Source organism: Cydia amplana, chromosome 18 (assembly GCF_948474715.1).
Source record: "Cydia amplana chromosome 18, ilCydAmpl1.1, whole genome shotgun sequence".
Taxonomy (NCBI): Eukaryota; Metazoa; Arthropoda; class Insecta; order Lepidoptera; family Tortricidae; genus Cydia; species Cydia amplana.
The window spans coordinates 15,621,443-15,642,647 of NC_086086.1; the positions used below are offsets into that span (position 1 = coordinate 15,621,443).

The window sequence follows — 21,205 nt, forward strand, 5'->3', positions numbered from 1 at the left end:
CACGTATGGGTTTGATTAAAAAAAAATTTTTGAGTTTCAGTTCGAAGTATGGGGAACCCCAAAAATTTACGGTTTTTTTTCTATTTTTGTGTGAAAATCTTAATGCGGTTCATAGAATACATCTACTTACCAAGTTTCAACAGTATAGTTCTTATAGTTTCGGAGAAAAGTGGCTGTGACATACGGACGGACAGACAGACGGACAGACGGACAGACGGACAGACGGACAGACAGACAGACAGACAGACAGACATGACGAATTTATAAGGGTTCCGTTTTTTGCCATTTGGCTACGGAACCCTAAAAACAGCCTATTTATTTACGTCCCACTCCCAATGCTGTCACTGTATTATGCGCGAGAGGGCTTGGGCTATAGTCTAGCCCAGCGGTCGGCAACCCGCGGCCCAACCTGTCACTTGCGGCCCGCGAGCCTCCCTGGCTATTTTGTACCTATGTAATATTGACAAACGACAATGTCTGATAAAGTCATAAATATTAACAAAGTGCGGCCCGCATCAACTTCCGCTGGTCTAGCCCAATGCGGATTGGGGACTTCACATACACTATTTAAATTTCTTCACAAAAAATAAAAACAAAAAAAATGGCGTATAGTTTAGGAAACCGCCGCCTTGTGTAAATCGCGATTGTTAAGTTACTGATGTTATCTCAGTAAGAAACATTATGACATGCACAAACATAGTTATTTGTTATTTGTATGATCAAGTTTAATTCACAGGGTTCATTCAAAAGACTAGCTTGGTCAATGCAGTGTAGGTAAATTTAAGGTGGTATTCGGATGTTAACTGCAGCCGCATTTATTATTGTTGCGACTTTTGCTGCTGAGGCATCAACGCTATATCTGTCAATTTATTTCAATCCAATCCGTTATTAATTTTATCAAGAAATAGACAGATCTTTACCTGTTATAAACCCGTTAAAGGAACCATTTAAAAGATCAGAAAACAATACCTACCTACTAACTTAAGTAATTCCACAGGGGACCGTAGGGCTGGCGCGTACCTCTCTCAGCGTATCGCGCTAGCGGTACAGAGAGGTAACGCCGCCAGTGTAATGGGGTCCATGCCGCAGGCCGAACTGTTGGACGGGGCATTTCTTTTATAATTGGGTCTTTTATAGGTTTTTTGTAATTTAGTATTAGTTTTTAGTTTTAATTTAGTTTTATTTTATAGATAAGTTAGTTTATTTAATTTTTTTTGAATGTATAATAAAAAAGTAATTGTATAGTAAAATAAACTATAGCAAATTAATAATACTTTTACGGCTCGACTCAAACTTTGAACGTTATTGTTTGAAGAAAATTCACTTTTTACACTGACATCTAATCCATATCGTATCTAGACGTACTATTTCACGTATCTTAAAGCTCGAATCGGGCCGCCATCTATTTAAAACATTTTTAAGGTCTTTTTTTTCAATAATGATAAAACTACTTTATACTTAACTTAGACGAACTCTACCTACAAGTGTATATAAGTATGAGCTCATAGTACTATCATGTGTTCTATCGTACCTAGGTTTTATTCCCTTCCCACATTCGCCCACATCAAAACTAGTCATTAAGGAATCCTAATTATCAAGACCGTTATCTACAGCAAATCTACAAAACATACAATATGGCAAATGTTTGGGATATTTGGTTTATTTTGGTTTATTGTCTGTCACAATGTTGTGTAAATTGCGGCTATAATTTTAGAATAATACTTAAGTATAAGATAAGTGACGTCGTTTTAGGATTCCGTAGGTTACTCATGAAATAAAATACTACTAAGTTTTCTTCGTGTAAAAAAATCTTATATTTTTTATGATTCTGTTGCAATTTATAAACTTTAAAACAAATCGATTATGTATATGATTTCCTCTTTTGATTAGTTCAAAATACACACAACATATGTATGTGACACAAACCAAAACCAACTAATTTATTAAAATGATAAATGATTTATTAGATATTTTTGACTCTACGTAGAACAAAATATCCAGTTATTTACAAAATTTTAAATTTAAAGAAAAACGAAAAGAAAATTTGTAGTATCAGTTGCAGACGTATCAAGATAAACGCTTGATAAAAAAATAGTTTAAGTACTCTCAGCAAAAACGAATAAGATCACTGTTATCTATATTTATCTCGTATTTTTTTATATTTATAAATTGAAATATAAAAAAATACGAGGTACCCGTATGAGACTTTTTCGTTCACACAAACAAGGGCATCAAAGTGCTAATAATCTATGTATGAGAATTTGAGAGTTTTATCCTTATAGAAGAAAAGTGTCCTAAAATTTCCATAAATTTTTCAAAGTTTCCCATTTGTTACCGCCATACAAAGTATATGGGGAAATGGTAACACAGTAGGAAAAAAACTTTGGGACATTTTTTTGTCCCATTAGGCTCGAAAGAGCTCGTGATTCTGAGTAGAAATAACACAAAAGTGGCAAAAAAGGTCACAATATATTAAAATCCAAAAAAATAAAAGAAACGCTCATTTACTACAGTAATTATCAGAGATTATACTTTATCATTATTTACCTGAGTCAAAGGTATGCAGTCAAACTCCCTGTTCCTCCGTGCACCTCGCATGACTCCTTGCACAGACTGCACCGCTAATTGGGTGTGAACCCTAATTAATTACAGTAATCAACTGCTCTGATCGAGCAATGTGGTGCATTTACGCATTATTAGATTCAGGGTTGACAAATGAGTACCATTGTCCTCACTAAATCATAAATTCGTAAACATTATTGTAATGATACTATTAGGCAAGCTACAAGGGCCTATATAGGGAAATTTTGGTTGGGAATGAAACCTATATAATGGCCGGCAGTTTAGTAACAAAAGGCTGGCAATTTTGTACATAAGTTTCAGGAAACTCATTAGTACAAGCCGGGCTTCGAACCAGCCACTTTCAGTTTAAAAGACTCACGCATTCCAAACCAAATAGGCCACCAACGCTTAATGTAAGGATAAGGATTGATATATAAATCATTAATCTAAATCTCAGTTCTTTGTACGGAACCCTTCAGAAGTGACTTTGATTCGGTCTTGACCTATTTTAGACAAAAACTTGTCAAGACACTCATGCGCCGACCGGTGTTTGTTAAAATCCACCTTACTATGTTACAATAGGGTATAGTTTAGAAAATCAGAAAACACTCGTCAGTGGGCCCGATTCGGATTTTGAAATAGACATCTATTAGATATCTTTTAGACATCACCAAGATACGATAACGATATGTTTAAGATCTAACCTCATAATCTGTCAAATTTGACATTTGCGCGATTCTGGAGATACTTTTGAACGATTTCCACAAGATATGACTTAGAGATCCAATTCACATCTAATAGATATCTAACTCTAACGTAAAAGTGACATTGGTTGCCCGAATTGCGCTGCAAAAGAGAACTATTTGATATTTAAACTATAACGTATCTAGAATGGATCTAGTACGTGTCGTCTCTTGTGAATATCTTGAAGTTCGAATACAGCAGAGTGTCTTTGAAAGAGTTATTTCATGCCATGAAATCTCATAATGATAATAAAATTAACACTGCACGAGTGCAGAGCGTCAAGTACTTAATTCTAGATCTTAGGCCTACTTCACCATTCCACCAACCCGGGGCTATCCAGTTAAATCTGGAGTTACCATGGTACCAGTACAATTTTGACACTGGGTTAACGGTTTAACCACTTAACCGCGGGTTAGTAGGATGGTGCAAGTGGGCCTTATTGTAATTAGCCAACAACTCTGGAAAATTAAGTTTTTATAACTATGTGGTACAGTCGCCATCAGATATATAGGAGCGGCCAAGGTGCTTAAAAATATCTGAACATGCACTTTAGCGTCTTGGTAATAGAGGCTTTGTTCAGATGTTTGTGGACACCTTGGCCGCTCCTATATATCTGATGGCGACTGTAACAGGGTAAGGGAAGGGGTAACCCGAAGCATTTTGGTGCCTACAAATGTTTTCGGCATCCATTTATGGTAAACCCGCTAATCTCTTAATGCAGTACTAGAACAGAATGGGTTGAACTTAGAAAGAAAACGGTAGGTATTAGCAGGCGTGGCTCACTCCGCGATTTCGTCGCGTCGGTACAAGTACACGCGGTCCACACCCATTTTGATGTCTAGCCATAGTAGTTGCCGCGCACCATTACAGAACGGACGCCTGCTTGCGCTTGCGCCATCTAGCGGTTATAGAGGAACCTTCTGTTCCTAGTACTATTATTTTCTGTGGTATTAGTTAGAATCTCTTTAGGTATACCGACATTGCGACAAATTAAAAAGTCGGAAGTCGGATCCGGAGCCCAATTCTGTTTTAACAATTTGTAATGGTTTTGAACTGGTTTTGAGACGACCTTAACGTTCATTTTGGTGATTGGAGCGCATCTCACGCTAATCAGCGTGAGCGATCAAGGTCGTATCAAAATAAGATCAAAACCGTAACAAGTTATTAAATCTGAATCGGGCTCCCAAGCCGTAAGCAAAACTGACCACAGAGCTAAAGATGAAACCGAAATTAAACTCTAAATTAACACATGATGTATAACAAACGTTCAGTAGGTACGAGTAATTTAAAGTACATTTTTAAATATTATTTTATCATAAATTGATTAAGACAACCTTTTGTTATGACACAGCCTCACACAGATCTCTAGATTCTTTAATTTTAAATCATATTTGAAACCTTCGGTTGTTTAGCTACAGCATTATATTGCATATTTGTGTCCAAGAAGTTATTTATAATATTAAGTATTATAGTATTCAATGTGTATTCTATAGAGTCAGAACTACCGCTACTGCATCGCAAACTGTCATCAACTCATCACTATATTGTTGTTACATAGGCCTTTGGCCTATCTTTTTTATACCTGAGCACAGACAAGACATCCTCTAGATTGAGCATAGTAACGCTACCCCCTCTGCCACTTATACGGTAGTTTTACTCCATCTTCGAGTCAATCCCGTGCCGTGATTGGTCCGTGTCTTTGAACGGACCAATCACGGCACGGGATTCGCTCACCTCGTCGTCTAAACTCCGTCTAGAGGATTCCTAGTCTATGTACCTGAGTGTAAGAATATCATATCGCTTTACCTTCGTATCCAAAAAGTTTTTAAAGTTGGAGTTTAAATTGCTACTATTGCATCTCAAACTATCATCGCTATTACTGTAAGGTACATAGGCCTCCAGCCTCTCTTTTCTTATTATTTACCTTTGAATCCAAGAAGTTGTTTATACTGGAGTCCGAACTGCCACTGCTGCATCTCAAACTTTCATCACTGTTACTGTTGCATAGGCCTCCACCCTCACTACTTTTACTTATATCTGAGTCCGACTCAATCCATAGCGGCGACACGTATTTGAACTTATGCGCAAACGCGTTTAATTTACATTCGTTGCTCATTTTGCATAAATTTAAACCAAATTTAAATCAAACTACGAATTTTAGAAGTGTCTTCAATTGTTTATAATCAAACCTCTATTCCTCGATTGATTTTCTCTTCAGATCTTCAGTTGTTCATTCTAAATTCGTAATTTTGAATCTTTATTCATTTGTTCCACAACTGAATCGTCTGTTTTCTTTCACTTTGATTTGTTTTATGACTGAATTGATATTGTGTGTATTGTGGACAGTTTTAGGTCTAAGACGATACTGGATAAGATTCACGGGCACCGATGATTGGATGTAGGCAAATCGGACACCGGGAGGGGACACCAACTGCGGGTCTGTACTATTTCGGTATCGCTACGATATGTGGTTGTTAAAGTAATACATGGAATGGCTTATATGAATAATAATAACGGCTGCAATAGGATAATCTTCGTTTCAGTCCTATTGACACGTTTATTTGTACTATTTTAGGTGCATATCTGTTACACACTCAGGTACCTACCTGAAATATAAACGTATTAGAGTCTGTTCGAAAGCCTGAAATATAAACGTAAGAGTCGTGGAATGTATTGGGCCCCATACAATCATACATACCACGACTCTTCTCTTTCCGAAAAGACTCTAGTATTGAATTGCATGAAATATAAGCGTACCTATTAGTTTTGTCTGAATATGAACTCTACCTCTTTTTCTACCGTTTGCCGTTGACATTAGAAAATCGGTTTGTTGTCAAAATAACATCAACTCATGGCGCAAAATACTGGTTCCCTGTGCCGGTTCTATACCTTAGTAATAATAGTTCAAAGTTGATAAATAGGGTTTACATGCTTAGTTACCCTTCCACACTTGTTACTGATAAATTTTTTTCGATGTCTACCCCAGGTCTAAAAAAATCCTTGTACGGACCATTAGCGGTTTAAGACTTAGTGCCCCACAGGATGCCATTATACAATTAGTGGCGTCAGAGGCACCCCGCGCCGAATTGGCTAAGAAAGGAGGCGACTGTAGGAATTTAACGACATATAAATGAAATTCAAGCTTTTATTGCTAATCCTATTAGGATTTAAAAAAAATGTGGATTTTTGCTGACAGGACGGAACTTTATCAATTTCTTGAGAGTCATAATTACGCAATTTATTTATTACTCAAATAAGTGACACAGCATTACAGTAAAAACCAAGGCAATGTGAAACTACAAAACATAATGTATGTTTTCATTTACGTAGGTATGTTTGACATCACATTTAACAACACGTAGCTAGTTAACGAGTCTTTCCTCAAACTATTTTATAAAGTTGTAAATTTAAAGTTTAACTTCAAGGTTATACAATATATTTTTTGAGTTAATGCAGTTTTGGCAAAATAATGCACTTGCCTTGTAACGTGTCAACCTATCATGTGCCTGATATGTTTTTAGAAAGGTCTAACAATTAATAATCAAGAAATATCCTACTCACTCTTCCTTCATGTTCTCTCCTCAGCTGCTCCAACTCATAATCATGCATTCCATGCGGCATGGATATCGAATTCCTCATCTTTCTATACTGCACCGGGTTCTCAGCTTCTTCATCCTTCTTCTCATCTTTATTATCACCTTTTTCATCTTTATTCTCAACTCTTTTAAGCTCAATTTCCTCTGGTTCTACAATTTTGACTGTAGGCGTTGAAGATCTAAATCCCCCTTCAAGCTGAGCTCCATCTATGGGTGATATAGGATCTCCAATTTGAAATCGTGCTTGTGGAGTATCTGCATCTATAAATGGTATAGTTGGAGTTCTAGCAGTAATTGGTGTGCTTGCTTCCAGTATTCTTTGTCTAGTTTCAGGAGGCATTTCGACGAAATCATGAGGGTATGTTGGAATCTGTATTCGTAAATCTGGTTTCTTTCTGATACGCATCTTGAGCTTTAAATTAAACTTTTGAGGTCTTAAGTGTTAGATTTTTATGCACTCAACGTGCACAATGTACGATTTTTAATCACTAAAAGTCTTCAATTGACTTTTTCTGTCCTGTCCACTTATCCTTGTCAGAATCTACTAATCTACTTTCTTATCTACGTCTTCATTTATAACTATTTTTATTTTATCACTTTCACAAACACGATTGAAACTACACTTTGTATATTTACACTGACTAATTATTACTTATATGACGGTTAATTTGAACGAGATACTTTCATTGTTTTGTTTGCTGTTCTGATAACAATTTACTAACACAATTGATAATACAATGATTTTAAGCAACAGTCCAAATTAGTTCAAGCATCTATCGCTATTGTCTTAAAGAGTGTAGTCTGCGACTGAATTTCTTTTCCGGCATACTATCAAATTGGTCTGCATCACGTGAAGTGATAACAGTAAGTGACGTAACGATAGCGAATTATTTGTCAAAACTGATATTATGGGATTTGTTTTATCAATTCGTTTGCAAATTATTGCCGTGTTTTACCTTGTTAATTCAATTAGTGTGGATATAGGTTATTCTGAGTTTGATAGTAGTTTCCTCCTTTGATAAGAAATACTGGACGTACCGTTAATAGTCGTAATGACTTAGTAAATTTATATTTATATAGTTTCATTACTGTTTTATAATGGCGATTATATATAAGTAATTAATTTTGTAAATAATTTTAATCAAATGAAGAAGATTTTCTATACGAGTACCTAGTTAAAAAGCGGCCAAGTGCGAGTCGGACTCGCCCATGAAGGGTTCCGTATTTAGGCGATTTATGACGTATAAAAAAAACTACTTACTAGATCTCGTTCAAACCAATTTTCGGTGGAAGTTTACATGGTAATGTACATCATATATTTTTTTTAGTTCTATCATTCTCTTATTTTAGAAGTTACAGGGGGGGGGGACACACATTTTACCACTTTGGAAGTGTCTCTCGCGCAAACTATTCAGTTTAGAAAAAAATGATATGAGAAACCTCAATATCATTTTTGAAGATCTATCCATAGATACCCCACACGTATGGGTTTGATGAAAAAAAAATTTTTGAGTTTCAGTTCGAAGTATGGGGAACCCCAAAAATTTATTGTTTTTTTTTTCTATTTTTGTGTGAAAATCTTAATGCGGTTCACAGAATACATCTACTTACCAAGTTTCAACAGTATAGTTCTTATAGTTTCGGAGAAAAGTGGCTGTGACATACGGACGGACAGACAGACGGACAGACGGACAGACGGACAGACAGACATGACGAATCTATAAGGGTTCCGTTTTTTGCCATTTGGCTACGGAACCCTAAAAACGCATATATTGTCAGCAGTGAAAAAAAAATAAACATAATGTGACGTTCCACGGAAAAAGGTACCTTAATTATGGCGGTCGGCGCTTACGTCACGTAGCACTGCATTAATATTGGAGCGTCGTTAATTAATAATAGCATAAGTGCCTACCAATATAAGGTACCTTTACTCGTGGAACGTCATAAACAATCTTTAGAATCAACGTTGAACCATGTTGATACTCTGTATAAATTAACCAACTGATAAAAACCTTTATCTTGAGACCAATGACTGCCCAAATAGCGTAAATTTGTAGTAAACGCGATAATCCCCATCTAAGCAAACGTTGTTAACATAGTTACATCTTGTTTGCGGGCCGTAGGATTATACTGTTTGGTTTATGAAATTGCCTTGATCATGGTCAAGATAGCTTAGACTTTAATGATGATTTGGACGTATTTTCTAGCAAAATACGGCGCTTTACTGACTAAAGTCGCCTTTAGTCAGTAAAGCGCCTTATTGAGGCTTCGAGTGACCTGTATTTCGCTCAGCGGATAAGCATTATTATCCAGAGGGGCAATGCGGCCAGCCACCTAAGCACTTCTAGGCACCCTACCAAGCGATCATGACGGGACATTTTTTTATTTATAAGTTTATATTTTGTTTGTAAACAAATATAACTCACCTGATCCTGCGGATTCTGCAAATACTGCTGCCTCAGCACCTCCAACTCCAAATTCTGAAGCGTCGGCATCGAAATCGAGTTCCTCCTCAAATTCGCCCGTCTCTGTTCCGCTTCTATATCCTTCTCATTTTCTATCAAAGCCACAGACTCTTCGGCACATTTAGAAGTACTAGGAGACGTGAGATCAGTCGATTGAGTGCTTGGACTATTAACTCTACTAGATTTGCTTGAATCTGGCTCTAAAGTTATATAAAGTGTTCCTTCAGGTGTATTAACTACTATGGTATCACTGTCTGGTGAAGAATGTACTTCTCCTAAATCAGTTGCATGTATTTCTTTGGTTTCTCGTTTTGGTCGTATAGGTACTCCTGGCTTAACATTGTCAAGTTCGATGAAGTCGTCCGCGAAAGGGATTTCTTTGTTTCTTTTTAGTTCGGGGGAGTTGAGGCCTTTTGCTATTTCTGGTTGGCCGTCCATATTGGTATTTCATACAGCAGTAACCTGAAAATAGAGTTTTCTGGTTAATGGAGGGTTATTGACGTCTGAAATCAAAGTATATTAAAGTAGTATCAAATGAATTAGAATATCGAGGGTCTTTGCGATGTTCAAATATGATTTCATTTATATTCTAAAGTAGCCTTGACTTCTCTGACTCTTCACTATTTTCATGTTAAAACAGTTTTATATCTGTACCTATTCTAAAAATAACTAAGGACCACTTGCACCATCCCACTAATACGGGGTCAATAGATTAAACCGTAAACCCAGTGTCAAATTGTACTGGTAACCATGATAACTCCAGGTTTAACCACTTCACCTCGTGCGTGGTGCGTGTGCCGCGGCCGCTGCTGGAAACCATCGCCAGCGCGGACTTCTGGCCGAAGGGTGTGGTGTTTCGGCGGTTCCGTGGGAATCTGCCAAATCCTACACCGGAACATGCGACACAACAGAAAACCTCCCTGTCGCCGAAATTATTTTTAGCTTGTAAGATTTTTATTATTGTATGTATGTTAGTTTGTAAGGTATGTATCTATGGACCTTAGTTGCCTGACAATAAATGATATTTGATTTTATTTTATTTTAACCGGTTAACCCCGGGTTATTGGGATGCTGCAAGTGGCGCTAAGTAAAAAAAATACTGACAATAGGTAACTGAAGTCAATGACAGAGACATGTGACCAAGTCAGTTGGTTTAGTGATACAGTACGTACCTAATGCTAACATTTGGTTTGAGTAACTTATTTAATAATGTTGTTAGCGGCTTCCATGTTTAGTAAGGAGAATTTAAAGGTCTTAGAATGTCAATGTACGACTTCCATGTACAGTCACCTGAAATAATATGTTACACAACGAAGGCCGCAAAAATATCGGACAAGATCTTATTTGTAGAGCCATAAGAGTGATGACACTTTTTTTTTACAACGACGGAGCTAATCCATATTACATGCAATTTAAGTGTCAAATAAAAATATAAATTGATGTTGAAGTTTTTTTTATCTTGACATTATTAATGGTTTAGCATAATACTATTACTTATTCTGTGGTTTAGCCTCGCTCATCATTAACACCTGTCATTTCATACTTAGTTAAGCAAAAAACGTAATGACGCCCGAATAAATTTGAAGTTTCTGTTGTTTTGGTAGGTATATTTGTGGGTTTCCATTAGAGAAGGGCCCTTATGCACAAAAAGGATAAGGACCCTTTAGGCATGGAACGCCACATTTATTTTTTTGTAATTTTCATAGTTTCACTGATAGTGTAGATTTATTCTGTTTTATTTTAAACAAAACCAATGTAATTTGCTCTTCTATTTGCGTATTGTGGCGCTCGTTTTTAGGGTTCCGTACCCAAAGGGTAAAAACGGGACCCTATTAGGGTAACGGCACCAGTGGCCAGCCAGGTACCAGTGGTCAGCCTTTTGAGTCGTTTATTGGTCATAAATATCTGGTATATTCGTTTAAACAAATCGCGAGTACTCAAATAGGAGCTTTGATTCCTTATTGGTTAATACGTCACACGACAGGTGCGGTGAGGGAACGGGGGGAAGAAATATACTCGTTCATACAGGTGCTGTTTGTCGACGAGTGCAATAGTGTCATGTCCGCCATATTTTTTACTGCACGTGGTGTTCTCTTAACAGGCAAGAAAAACTATGTTTTAATGTTAAAAGTTATTGTTTTTGTTAATGATTGGTTTATTTATTAGTTTATCTATTAAATTGCATTATATTTGAATGAAAATATCAATATTTCACTTATAAATTGAGGGGCTGGCCACTGGATAACACTTTTTTCCAAAGAATCCAGTGCCCAGCCCCCCTCGGCTGACCTTTGGGTTATTCGTTTATTTTATTATTTTCGAGCCAATGCGACCGTTAGGACCGTTAAATTTACATTTTCAAATTTAGTTAGGCATACCCTAGTCAATTTAAAGTAAAACCCAGTAGTCAGCCGCATTTGAAATAACGTTTTAATGCGGCTGAGCACTGGGTTACGCGGATCCAGTACTCAGCCATTGACCTTGCTTGGTACGTCGCCGCCAAAAATATGTCCACATTTTTAAACCCTATCTCATTGAAATAAGGTTCAATAGTGTATACATCTTTTTGACGTTAACTATACATAACTATCATTTTGCTTTTTCCTGATCGGTATATGACTTTGTTTATTAATGATAATTAGATCTGCATAGACTCGATTAATTATTTTTTCCCGAATACCTACTAGGAAGATAATTATATATTACCTGATTTTCCTCATTAATTTTTGACGGATTAATTATGTATTAGAAAATAAATATTGCGATTCGTAGTTTGCAAGAATAGTGTTAGTTAATTAAGTAGGTAACAATTGATCTAACCATGTCATTTGTTTAATTATCCGACTAATCCTGTAGAAATGCCGAACGTTCAAACTTAAAAAAGTCGTTATAAGGCTGACTACTGGTGCCTTTACCCTACTAAGACTCCACTGTCCGTCTGTCTGTCCGTTTGTCTGACTGTCATCACGCTGTATCTCATGAACCGTGAAAAAATCGAAAAAAGCCAAACTTAGGGGCACATAGCAATGGTTAATATACATCCAATTATGTAAAAATATTTTCCATAATGTCAATATCCAGAGAGGAAAATGGGGACTACGTTTGTATGGAGAAACGGCCGTCCCCTTTTCTCTTAACAACTTATACGCGGACAGTGAGAAGGCTTGAAAGGTCAGATGGCAGTCGCTTTCGTAAAAACTAGTGCCTACGTCAATTCTTGGGATTAGTTGTCAAGCGGACCCCAGGCTCCCATGAGCCGTGGCGAAATGCCGGGACAACGCGAGGAAGATGAAGATGAGTGAGCAGGAGGCTTACGAGGGGAGGCTGAAATATTCGCGGCCTAAGCTAGAAAAAAAAAAAGAAAAAAATGCTACTTTTTTTCCCCGCCTCTTTGGCAGATTAAATATTGCCGGCATTACTAACGATCATTAACGACGATTAACATTTACTTTAATCCTCTTTTAAAAAAAATCTAAGGCCGCGAACTTTTCATACGCCCCTCGTGTGAAATAAAATTGTCTTGCGCCCTCAGTAACAGTAACCCGCCACTGTTCAGTGTTCACACATAAGCACATTCATGAGCCAAGGTCGCGAGATACCGTCTGTTTGCCGAGATTATTTCGCAGATTACCAGCTTCCATTCCGCCGTACCGTAACTGTAACGCCATTGTGTGCACTGTGAGTGTGTCGCTACCTTCATAGCCCTTTTTAGGGTTCCGTATCCAAAGGGACCCTATTACTAAGACCCTACCTACCCACCTAAAACCTAAGCCTTAAAGGTGTCTCGAAGCATGGATTGGGTCCATCTAGTAAATAGCATACTAATATATGTTTACATATATTTAAGTCCTTATACCTACCACTTGTAATTAAAATTTTAATATCAATACCTGTAGCTCAGGGGCCCGTTTGTCAAAAGCTTGTAACTTGTAATACAAGCGGATATCACTTTTTGACAGCTTTTGTAAGAAAGGGACTTCCACTTGTATTACAAGTTACAAGCTTTTGAGAAACGGGCCCCTAGACCGAGCAATATGGCGTGCTCTTGTGTTGGAGGCCAAGACTCATTTTGGGTCGTCGCGCCAGCCAAGTAGGGGAGGTAGGGCACCATTGGGCAATCGGAAGGCTCGGGCAACCCCTTGTAAATCGTCCTAATTTCCCGAACCTCCCGACTGCCCAATGGTCCCCTACCTCCCCTACTATTAATAGGTAAATACTTAAATATTCATCGTACTTGTAATCATGTAAAGCACATTGGAAGAAGTATACGAACGATAAAAATTCAATTTCATTTCTAAGTGCAAAATTGCACTCATGAGTTGGTGCGAGCGATGCAATTTTATTCAAATACCAAAGATTATTTATTTTATTGGTATTAAAACATTTTTAACAAAGATATACAAGGCCACTTCACCCAGTTATTAGGCAAATAAATAACCTTGGGAAATATTAATATCTCACACATGCAAACGAATTTTCAAAAAACCATCCAAATGCTAGTCGGACTCGCGTTCCAAGGGTTCCGTACATAAAGTCCGACTCACGCTTGACTGCTCATTTCTAAGTTTTCCTGTCATCTATAAGTAAAGAACTATATTTTGTATTTATTTTTTATTTTTAGACCCAGTAGTTATGGAGATAAAGGGGGTGGGGAAGTTGGGCAGACAGACAGGCGCACGAGTGATCCTATAAGAGTTCCGTATTTTTCTTTTGAGGTACGGAACCCTAAAAATTTACATAATTAACTCGCTTAAAGATAAATGATCCGCATGTTACTTGTATACTTGGGTACATAATATAATATATTTATATATGTAAAGTTTTCTGTTTGGTTGACTGGTAGAGAATGTTTTAATAAAGCATTAAGTCCGCCATTTCTACAATTTTTTTATCGTGCAATAAAGTTTAAATAAATAAATAAAAAATTGCATCTTACCTCATAATAATAATGCAATACCCGACATCCTTCTCATAGTTCATATTTAAGCCTTCCATTGTATGTACTTAAACTACGCGACTATTACAAAATATATAAATAAACTTAGCAGGATTATAGTTAACACCGCGTATAATATGTAATCTACGTAGAAAATACACCAAAAACACTGAAAACTTTTTTTGGAACAATTTTTTCCCGATTCACAGTCCCAAATCATTTTGACCACTTTTAAATACTATAAAACACTTAAATCTGCATCTGAAGTTAACTAATAAAAAACAAATGAGTGTTCAATAGTTCTAAACTCAAATTTAAATCGGCATTCTAATTTTAAAGCAAATCTAAAAACGTTCGATCCAAGTTCGAAGATTTAACGGTCACGAGTGCGAACGAATCGAAAATTAAGTTTGTAATTAGTCGAATATCGATAATTGAAACCGCCTGAGTTCGATTATTCACCACTTAGAACACACGTCACTAATTATCGGTTGCTAAAACAATAGTTAGCAAAAAACTTTAGCCAAAACATCTACTCTCAAAGGCAAACATTGCTAAAATGAAAAACAATTGGCATTTAAAATATCGACGTTCAATTATTCTTCTTAAATGGCAATCTCACTTGTATACACAAATATGTACTCTATGACTTTTAGATAAGGTTTATTCTCCAACGTCGCGTCATGTTTTAAATTGATTTTAACAATATATACTAGTTGCTTGTTGCTTCGCTTCAGTAAGTATGGTGTTATTAGTAAAGTTTCCTTAAATACAACGTAATTGGTATTGATTATTATTTGAACCGAATAGCCGGTCAGTTTTACAATCAATGTATTAAATATGGACACGGACAAAGTGACTAAAATATGTATGGACGACCTTGATGTATGGGTAATAAGGTCGTGTAACTCGTGTATACATATTTTTGGCACATTGTCCGTGTCGATATTTAATACCTTAAGTGTATTTGCGAGCTTGCGACATAATCAGGCAATGGTAGAATTAATAAATACCAGAGATTAGTTATGTGAATAAACATTATATTGTATGGTGGTGGTCACACGACTTGAATACTTCTATGGGGTTTATCGAGGACGACAAATAAATACCAATATCAGATCGATTATAGGTAAATAATGGAGATAAAAATTTCATTTCACAGTCGGTTGAAAATAGGATTTTTAGTAACACCAGGAGCCCGCGAAATAAAACTATTAAAACGGAATATATCGCGTATCTTATACCTTTAAACGAGCAATTCTTGTATATTTATTTATTTATACAATATGTTTATATATTTTGATGATCTCGGAAACGGTTCTAACGTTTTCGATGAAATTTGCAAATGAAAAAAGATGAAAGTATGGGGGTTTTCGGGGGCGAAAAGTCGATCTAGCTAGGTCTTACCTCTGGGAAACGCGGATTTTTGAGTTTTTGTATGAAGCGCTTACCTTGTGACAAATTGGACAAGTTGCCTTTAGTCGCGGCTGGACAAGCGAGAAATGTGCACGTGCTAACGAGCTCCCGCACAGCGAAAGAGATAGAGACGACCTTATGTTTAACAACGAGTGTGACAAAGATGGATGGAATGAGAAAATTAATCAAAAATAACAGATTTCTTCGTAGGCACAGAAATAAATATGGAAGTATTTTTTGTGCTCCTCAAGTATGAGTATAACCTATCTATGGTTATATAATATCATTGTCGTAGGTACTGTTCGTAGTCAACGGGTGACAGAGGATTTTTTTAGCCCGATTCACATGTAACAATTTGTTATGATTTTGACTGGTTTTGACACGACCGTCTTGCTGATTGGCGCGCATCTCACGCATGACTTTCACTTCATTTCGCATGCACCAATCAGCTTGAGCGACCTTAGACGTCATATCAAAACCAGTTCAAAACCATAACGAATTATTCGTTAAAAGTTGTGTATTATAGCCGTCATCATCATCTTCCTCGCGTTGTCCCGGCATTTTGCCACGGCTCATGGGAGCCTGGGGTCCGCTTGGCAACTAATCCCAGTAATTGGCATGGGCACTAGTTTTAACGAAAGCGGCTGCCGTCTGACCTTCCAACCCAGGGGGTAAACTAGGCCCGTATTGGGATTAGTCCGGTTTCCTCACGATGTTTTCCTTCACCGAAAAGCGACTGGTAAATGTCAAATGATATTTCGTACATAAGTTCCGAAAAAACTCATTGGTATTGGTACGAGCCGGGGTTCGAACCCGCGACCTCCGGATAGCAAGTCACACGCTCTTACCGCTAGGCCACCAGCGCTTTTTTCACGTATTACAGCCGTATTCGAACAATAAGATACGTCAAATATTAGATATTGAAACGATATGGATCGGATATGTCAGTGTCAAACAAGTGTCAAAAGTGACGTTTTTGTTTGAAGAAACGCGTCAAGAGCAAATTGATATCGACAGAGGATTGTGAAATTAGGAGCTGAATTTTCCAAAAATCATTTTTTATTGTTGGAGCTCTACAAAATTTTGATAATATTTGCTCTAACTAGATAATAGTCGCCACAATTTATATTGCCACCCTTTATATTTATGTTATTTAGCATTATATAGGTATGTGGAAGCTTGTAATTTGCATGTAGTAGATAAGTCTAATATTAACCTATGTATATTAGGCAGTAAGCATCCCGAATAAAATAAAATAAAAATAACATTTGACCTTAGCGTTCGTAATCGAAAGTCAAGATGCTAATATTTAGTGAAATTTCAAATTGAATTGAATTGAATTTAATGTCATTTCAATTTTGCTATGCAGCAAAATGTGATCTCCAATTTATAATTATGCCATTACCAATAAAGGATGTCATGTAATTGCGATACCAAATAAATATAGGCGAATAAGAACATAAAACCGATTTATTTGTAAAAGAATTGATTCCTATTGTTGTAAAATGGTTGTCCGTGTAAATTAATTAGTCATTTAATTTTTCACAGTATAGGTATTTCCTGGTAGGTTCAGATTATAAATAGATTTCATATAAAATAGTTGTACCTACAGCTATAACTCATTGTTTTATAAACTTATGAAACGTCAGTTATTATACGGTGATTAAGCCACTCTTATGAGTTTCTACTGATTTTTAACCCCTGATGCAAAACAGAGGGGTGTTTATTTGTTTCATGTCAATGTCTATCTGTGTGTCCGTCTGTGGCATCGTAACTCTCAAACGGATGGACCGATTTCGATGCGGTTTTATTTACGTGCCAGTAGAGATGGGTAACTACCCGGGTAAATACCCGAGAGTAGGTATTTACCCGGTATATAACCGATATTTACCTACCCGCGGGTAAATACGCGGGTATTTTCGTTTTTCTTCTAAATTTGATGTGTTTAATGGTATGTGAGTATAAATAAGATTAATTAAAGTATTTTTTAATGATGTTACATAAAATGTATGTTCAAACTAATTACGAAAAGGTTGCTATGAGGTGAAGTTCGATTTTAACGATTTTAACGGTTCGGTTTTTAAGTCAAATTATGAATATCGTGTAAAATCATTCCATGGCTTCCGGAAATGTTTTATAACGCTTTTAATATACATTAGAAAGATGAAAATAAAGACTACTTATGAATGATAAGAAAAAAAAATTGTGCAGTGTCACAACTTGGGAAGCTCATAAGTCAAATACAGTTAGTTTTAGGACAAAAATGTATATAACCTTTTTTGTAGGAAATTCTGTGTACTTTAGTTTGTACATACAACACTTTTCGATATTAATGAGAGATTCAAAGAAATATTAAAAAGTTCACTTTTACCCCCCTCCACCCAACCACGCCCCCCGCCGACTGAAGTTCGAATGTGTATTATCAACGTATAAGTATGATAATTTACTAAAATCTAAAAAAAATACTCTTATGACGGTCTTTTTTTAATATTTATCAAAAGTGTACTAAAAATTCCTTAGTTACAACTGCAGGTTTCACTAAACCTTTTCATTTTAAATGACACACATTCATTACAACCATTAACTCGGTTTATATCTCCATTTTAACACAAATCGACATGTGCAATAAGAAATGAATCTACCCGTCCATTTGGGTAGATACGGGTAAATACCGGGTAGATGGGTATTTACCGGGTATTTACCTGGGTGGGTAAATTGGGTAAATACCCGCGACCCATCTCTACGTGCCAGCGAGTTTTCTTGCGGCGGTTCTTAGCTATGTTTGATAAAAATCAATCGAGCAGTTTGAAGAATATCAGCTCTTTTCAAAAATGATGCAAGGTGTTTCTGGTATAAAATTGTTCTTTTTGGCATGCGTAGGGGTTTTTTAAATTTTTTTATTTAATAAGTGATTTAAGATGAATGTCTATTTTGTGTATGATCGTGAAACTGACTTTATGACTGCTAGAAATCAATTTCAGTACTTTACTTTGCTTAAAAAGCAACGTCAATTTGAAGGTGGTTTAGAGGTACGTTAAGGAGCGGCCGAGGTAGTCAAAAAATCGGAAGACGCACTCTAGACTAACGCCTTGACAATAAAGGCGTGTTCAGATATTTGTGAGTGCCTTGGCCGCTCCGATATATTTGATGGCGATTGTACCTTCTACATTGCCTGTTGCCAACCGTTTAACTTGCTGAAACCGTATTTACAAACATGTCCATTTCACACGGACAATGTAAACCTAGTAGCGAATTCAACCGCGATTATGTTTCATTAGTGACAATAGTGATTCGTTTCCTCTTTCGACATGATATGTGACGTCCCACGGTTAAAGGTACCTTATGGCCGTTGGCGCTTACGCTATTATTAACGCCGCTCCGCCGCCGCGCGCTATTATTATTGCGGCGTTATGCGACGTAAGCGCCAAGTGCCATAAGGTACCTTTTGCCGTGGAACGTCACATATACCTACCTACTGTGAAAAACAGCCTCTATCGAGTCTATCGCTAGCATACTAGAATAGGTACCTAGAAACATCTTCATCGAAAGATCAGAGCTGGAAATCACCAGCAACATACTGAGACGAGGCCATTTCGTGGAACTTTCGTTATTGTACGTTTTTTAGGGTTCCATACCTCAAAAGGAAAAAACGGAACCCTAATAGGATCACTCGTCTGTCTGTCCGTCCGTCTGTCACAGCCTATTTTCTCCGAAACTACTGGACCAATTAAGTTGAAATTTGGCACACATATGTAAGTTTGTGACCCAAAGATGGACGTGTAACGTAAATAAATGAATTTTAAATATGGAGGCCATTTTTGGGGGGTAAATGAGAAAATTAAAAATAAAGTTTTTCAAACTATATCGTGTTACATATCAAATGAAAGAGCTCATTGTAAGAATCTAAATTTTTTTTTTTATAATTTTAGGATAAATTATTATTTATACTATAGCATATAGGTATTTAGGTGGCAACGTCGTATATAGTAATCCAATAGGCGTTTTACACTGAGTTAAGTATATGAGACGTTATATATGAAAAGGGACCTTATTGTCGATGGATCTTACGCTGCTTACGCCATTGTTAACGATGCTCCGATATAAATACAATGCCGCGGGACGCTGTGCGGCGTAAGCGCCTTCGACAATAAGGTACTTTTCATAGATAATGCCCCATATTATGACGAAAAATGTTTTAGAAAAAAATGGCGTTATTTCTGAAACTAAGTTTAATTCCACCAAAGAGTTATGTCCCCTATTTAGAACGCAGAAATAACGTATTACACGTATCCATACTTCGTATGTTTTTATGTTCAGTGGTCACTCTCAAACATAAATTGTCGTCAAGCAGAGTTCTTATACTTGTTATCCCTGTACGGAGCCCTATAGCGCAATCTACATCTTTTGTAAAATCCGAAGCATTTGTCTTTATACTTTACGCATGTTATATAATAATTATTTTACGCATGTGTACACAATAAGTTGCGTTATGTCACTGCATCCTTCATACACGTTACCCATGTGCAAATGCAAATGCAACGAACAAAGATCTCTATTCAGATCTCTATGACAAAACGTCACAAGTACGTTGAAATTCATACATATCGCGATTGATTATTACAGTCAATTATAGCTTTTGTGTGGTTGAAATAAAGTTTAGTTAGGTCTGATAAGCGTGTGTTCATAGGTATTTTTAGTTGAGTTGTACTCTCGGGAATGCAGGGCCTTTGGAACTGTGCTAATTAATTATAATACATCTACATAATTAACTATTTATCCTTGATATATTATTATAATCATATTACAGCTCAAATTAAAAACGGTGTCGAGTTCAGTACGGATCGAACGAAGGTGAAAAATAGAGGACCTTAAGAGCTATTACCGATTTGCCCACAGAGTCTGTGCGGAAAGAGAAGAGTCGTGTAATGGGGCCCAATACATTCCACGACTCTTCTCTTTACGAACAGACTAGATATATAGAATACTCTTTATTGGCACATGTCAGTAAAACATATCTACAGCTTAAAGAAAACAATTGATTAAACATATAGAGGTAGACAAAGGCGGTCTTATCGCTAAAGAGCGATGTAATTTGAGCGAAAATTAATAGTTTCAGAGAAACCATCTGCCTAATTCTTGCCATACATTGACAGATTGGTCTACCTGACACATCTGCCTCACAGATCTGACGCATTTGGACGTGTATCCGCTAATCTGTCACCTATTTAACGAACTTAACAATTGACGTCGTCTGCCATTAACAATTTTTCTATACCTGCGGTATTTCAGGACCGATACTACTTCAAACCTTCAAGAAAAGAGCGTATACTCCCATCTTCAATGCACTTACAACCCTTTTAGTGTAGCGGGTGTCCATGGGCGGCGGTAATCGCCCCCTATATCATAAAAAAACATTTCTGGGTCGTTGTCAGGTACAACAGTACCTAACGTCAATATTTATTTACTTGTTGGACCAGCAATTTAAG

At 36.8% G+C, this 21,205-nt stretch overlaps 1 protein-coding gene across 3 annotated transcripts in view; it reads right to left on the reverse strand.

The window, feature by feature from the left end:
• LOC134656310 (myogenesis-regulating glycosidase) overlaps positions 1-21,205 on the reverse strand; it is a 43,850-nt gene that overhangs the window by 17,292 nt on the left and 5,353 nt on the right. Inside the window, exon 1 of one of the 3 annotated variants that reach the window (XM_063511820.1) lies at positions 5,231-5,433. In XM_063511820.1, coding sequence (XP_063367890.1) covers positions 5,231-5,422 — 192 coding nt within the window. In that variant the 5' untranslated portion in view covers positions 5,423-5,433. Of the gene's footprint in view, positions 1-2,547; positions 2,609-5,230; positions 5,434-9,328; positions 9,830-21,205 lie in introns of those variants that run through there. The other 2 variants (XM_063511822.1, XM_063511819.1) reach the window with 2 other exon arrangements.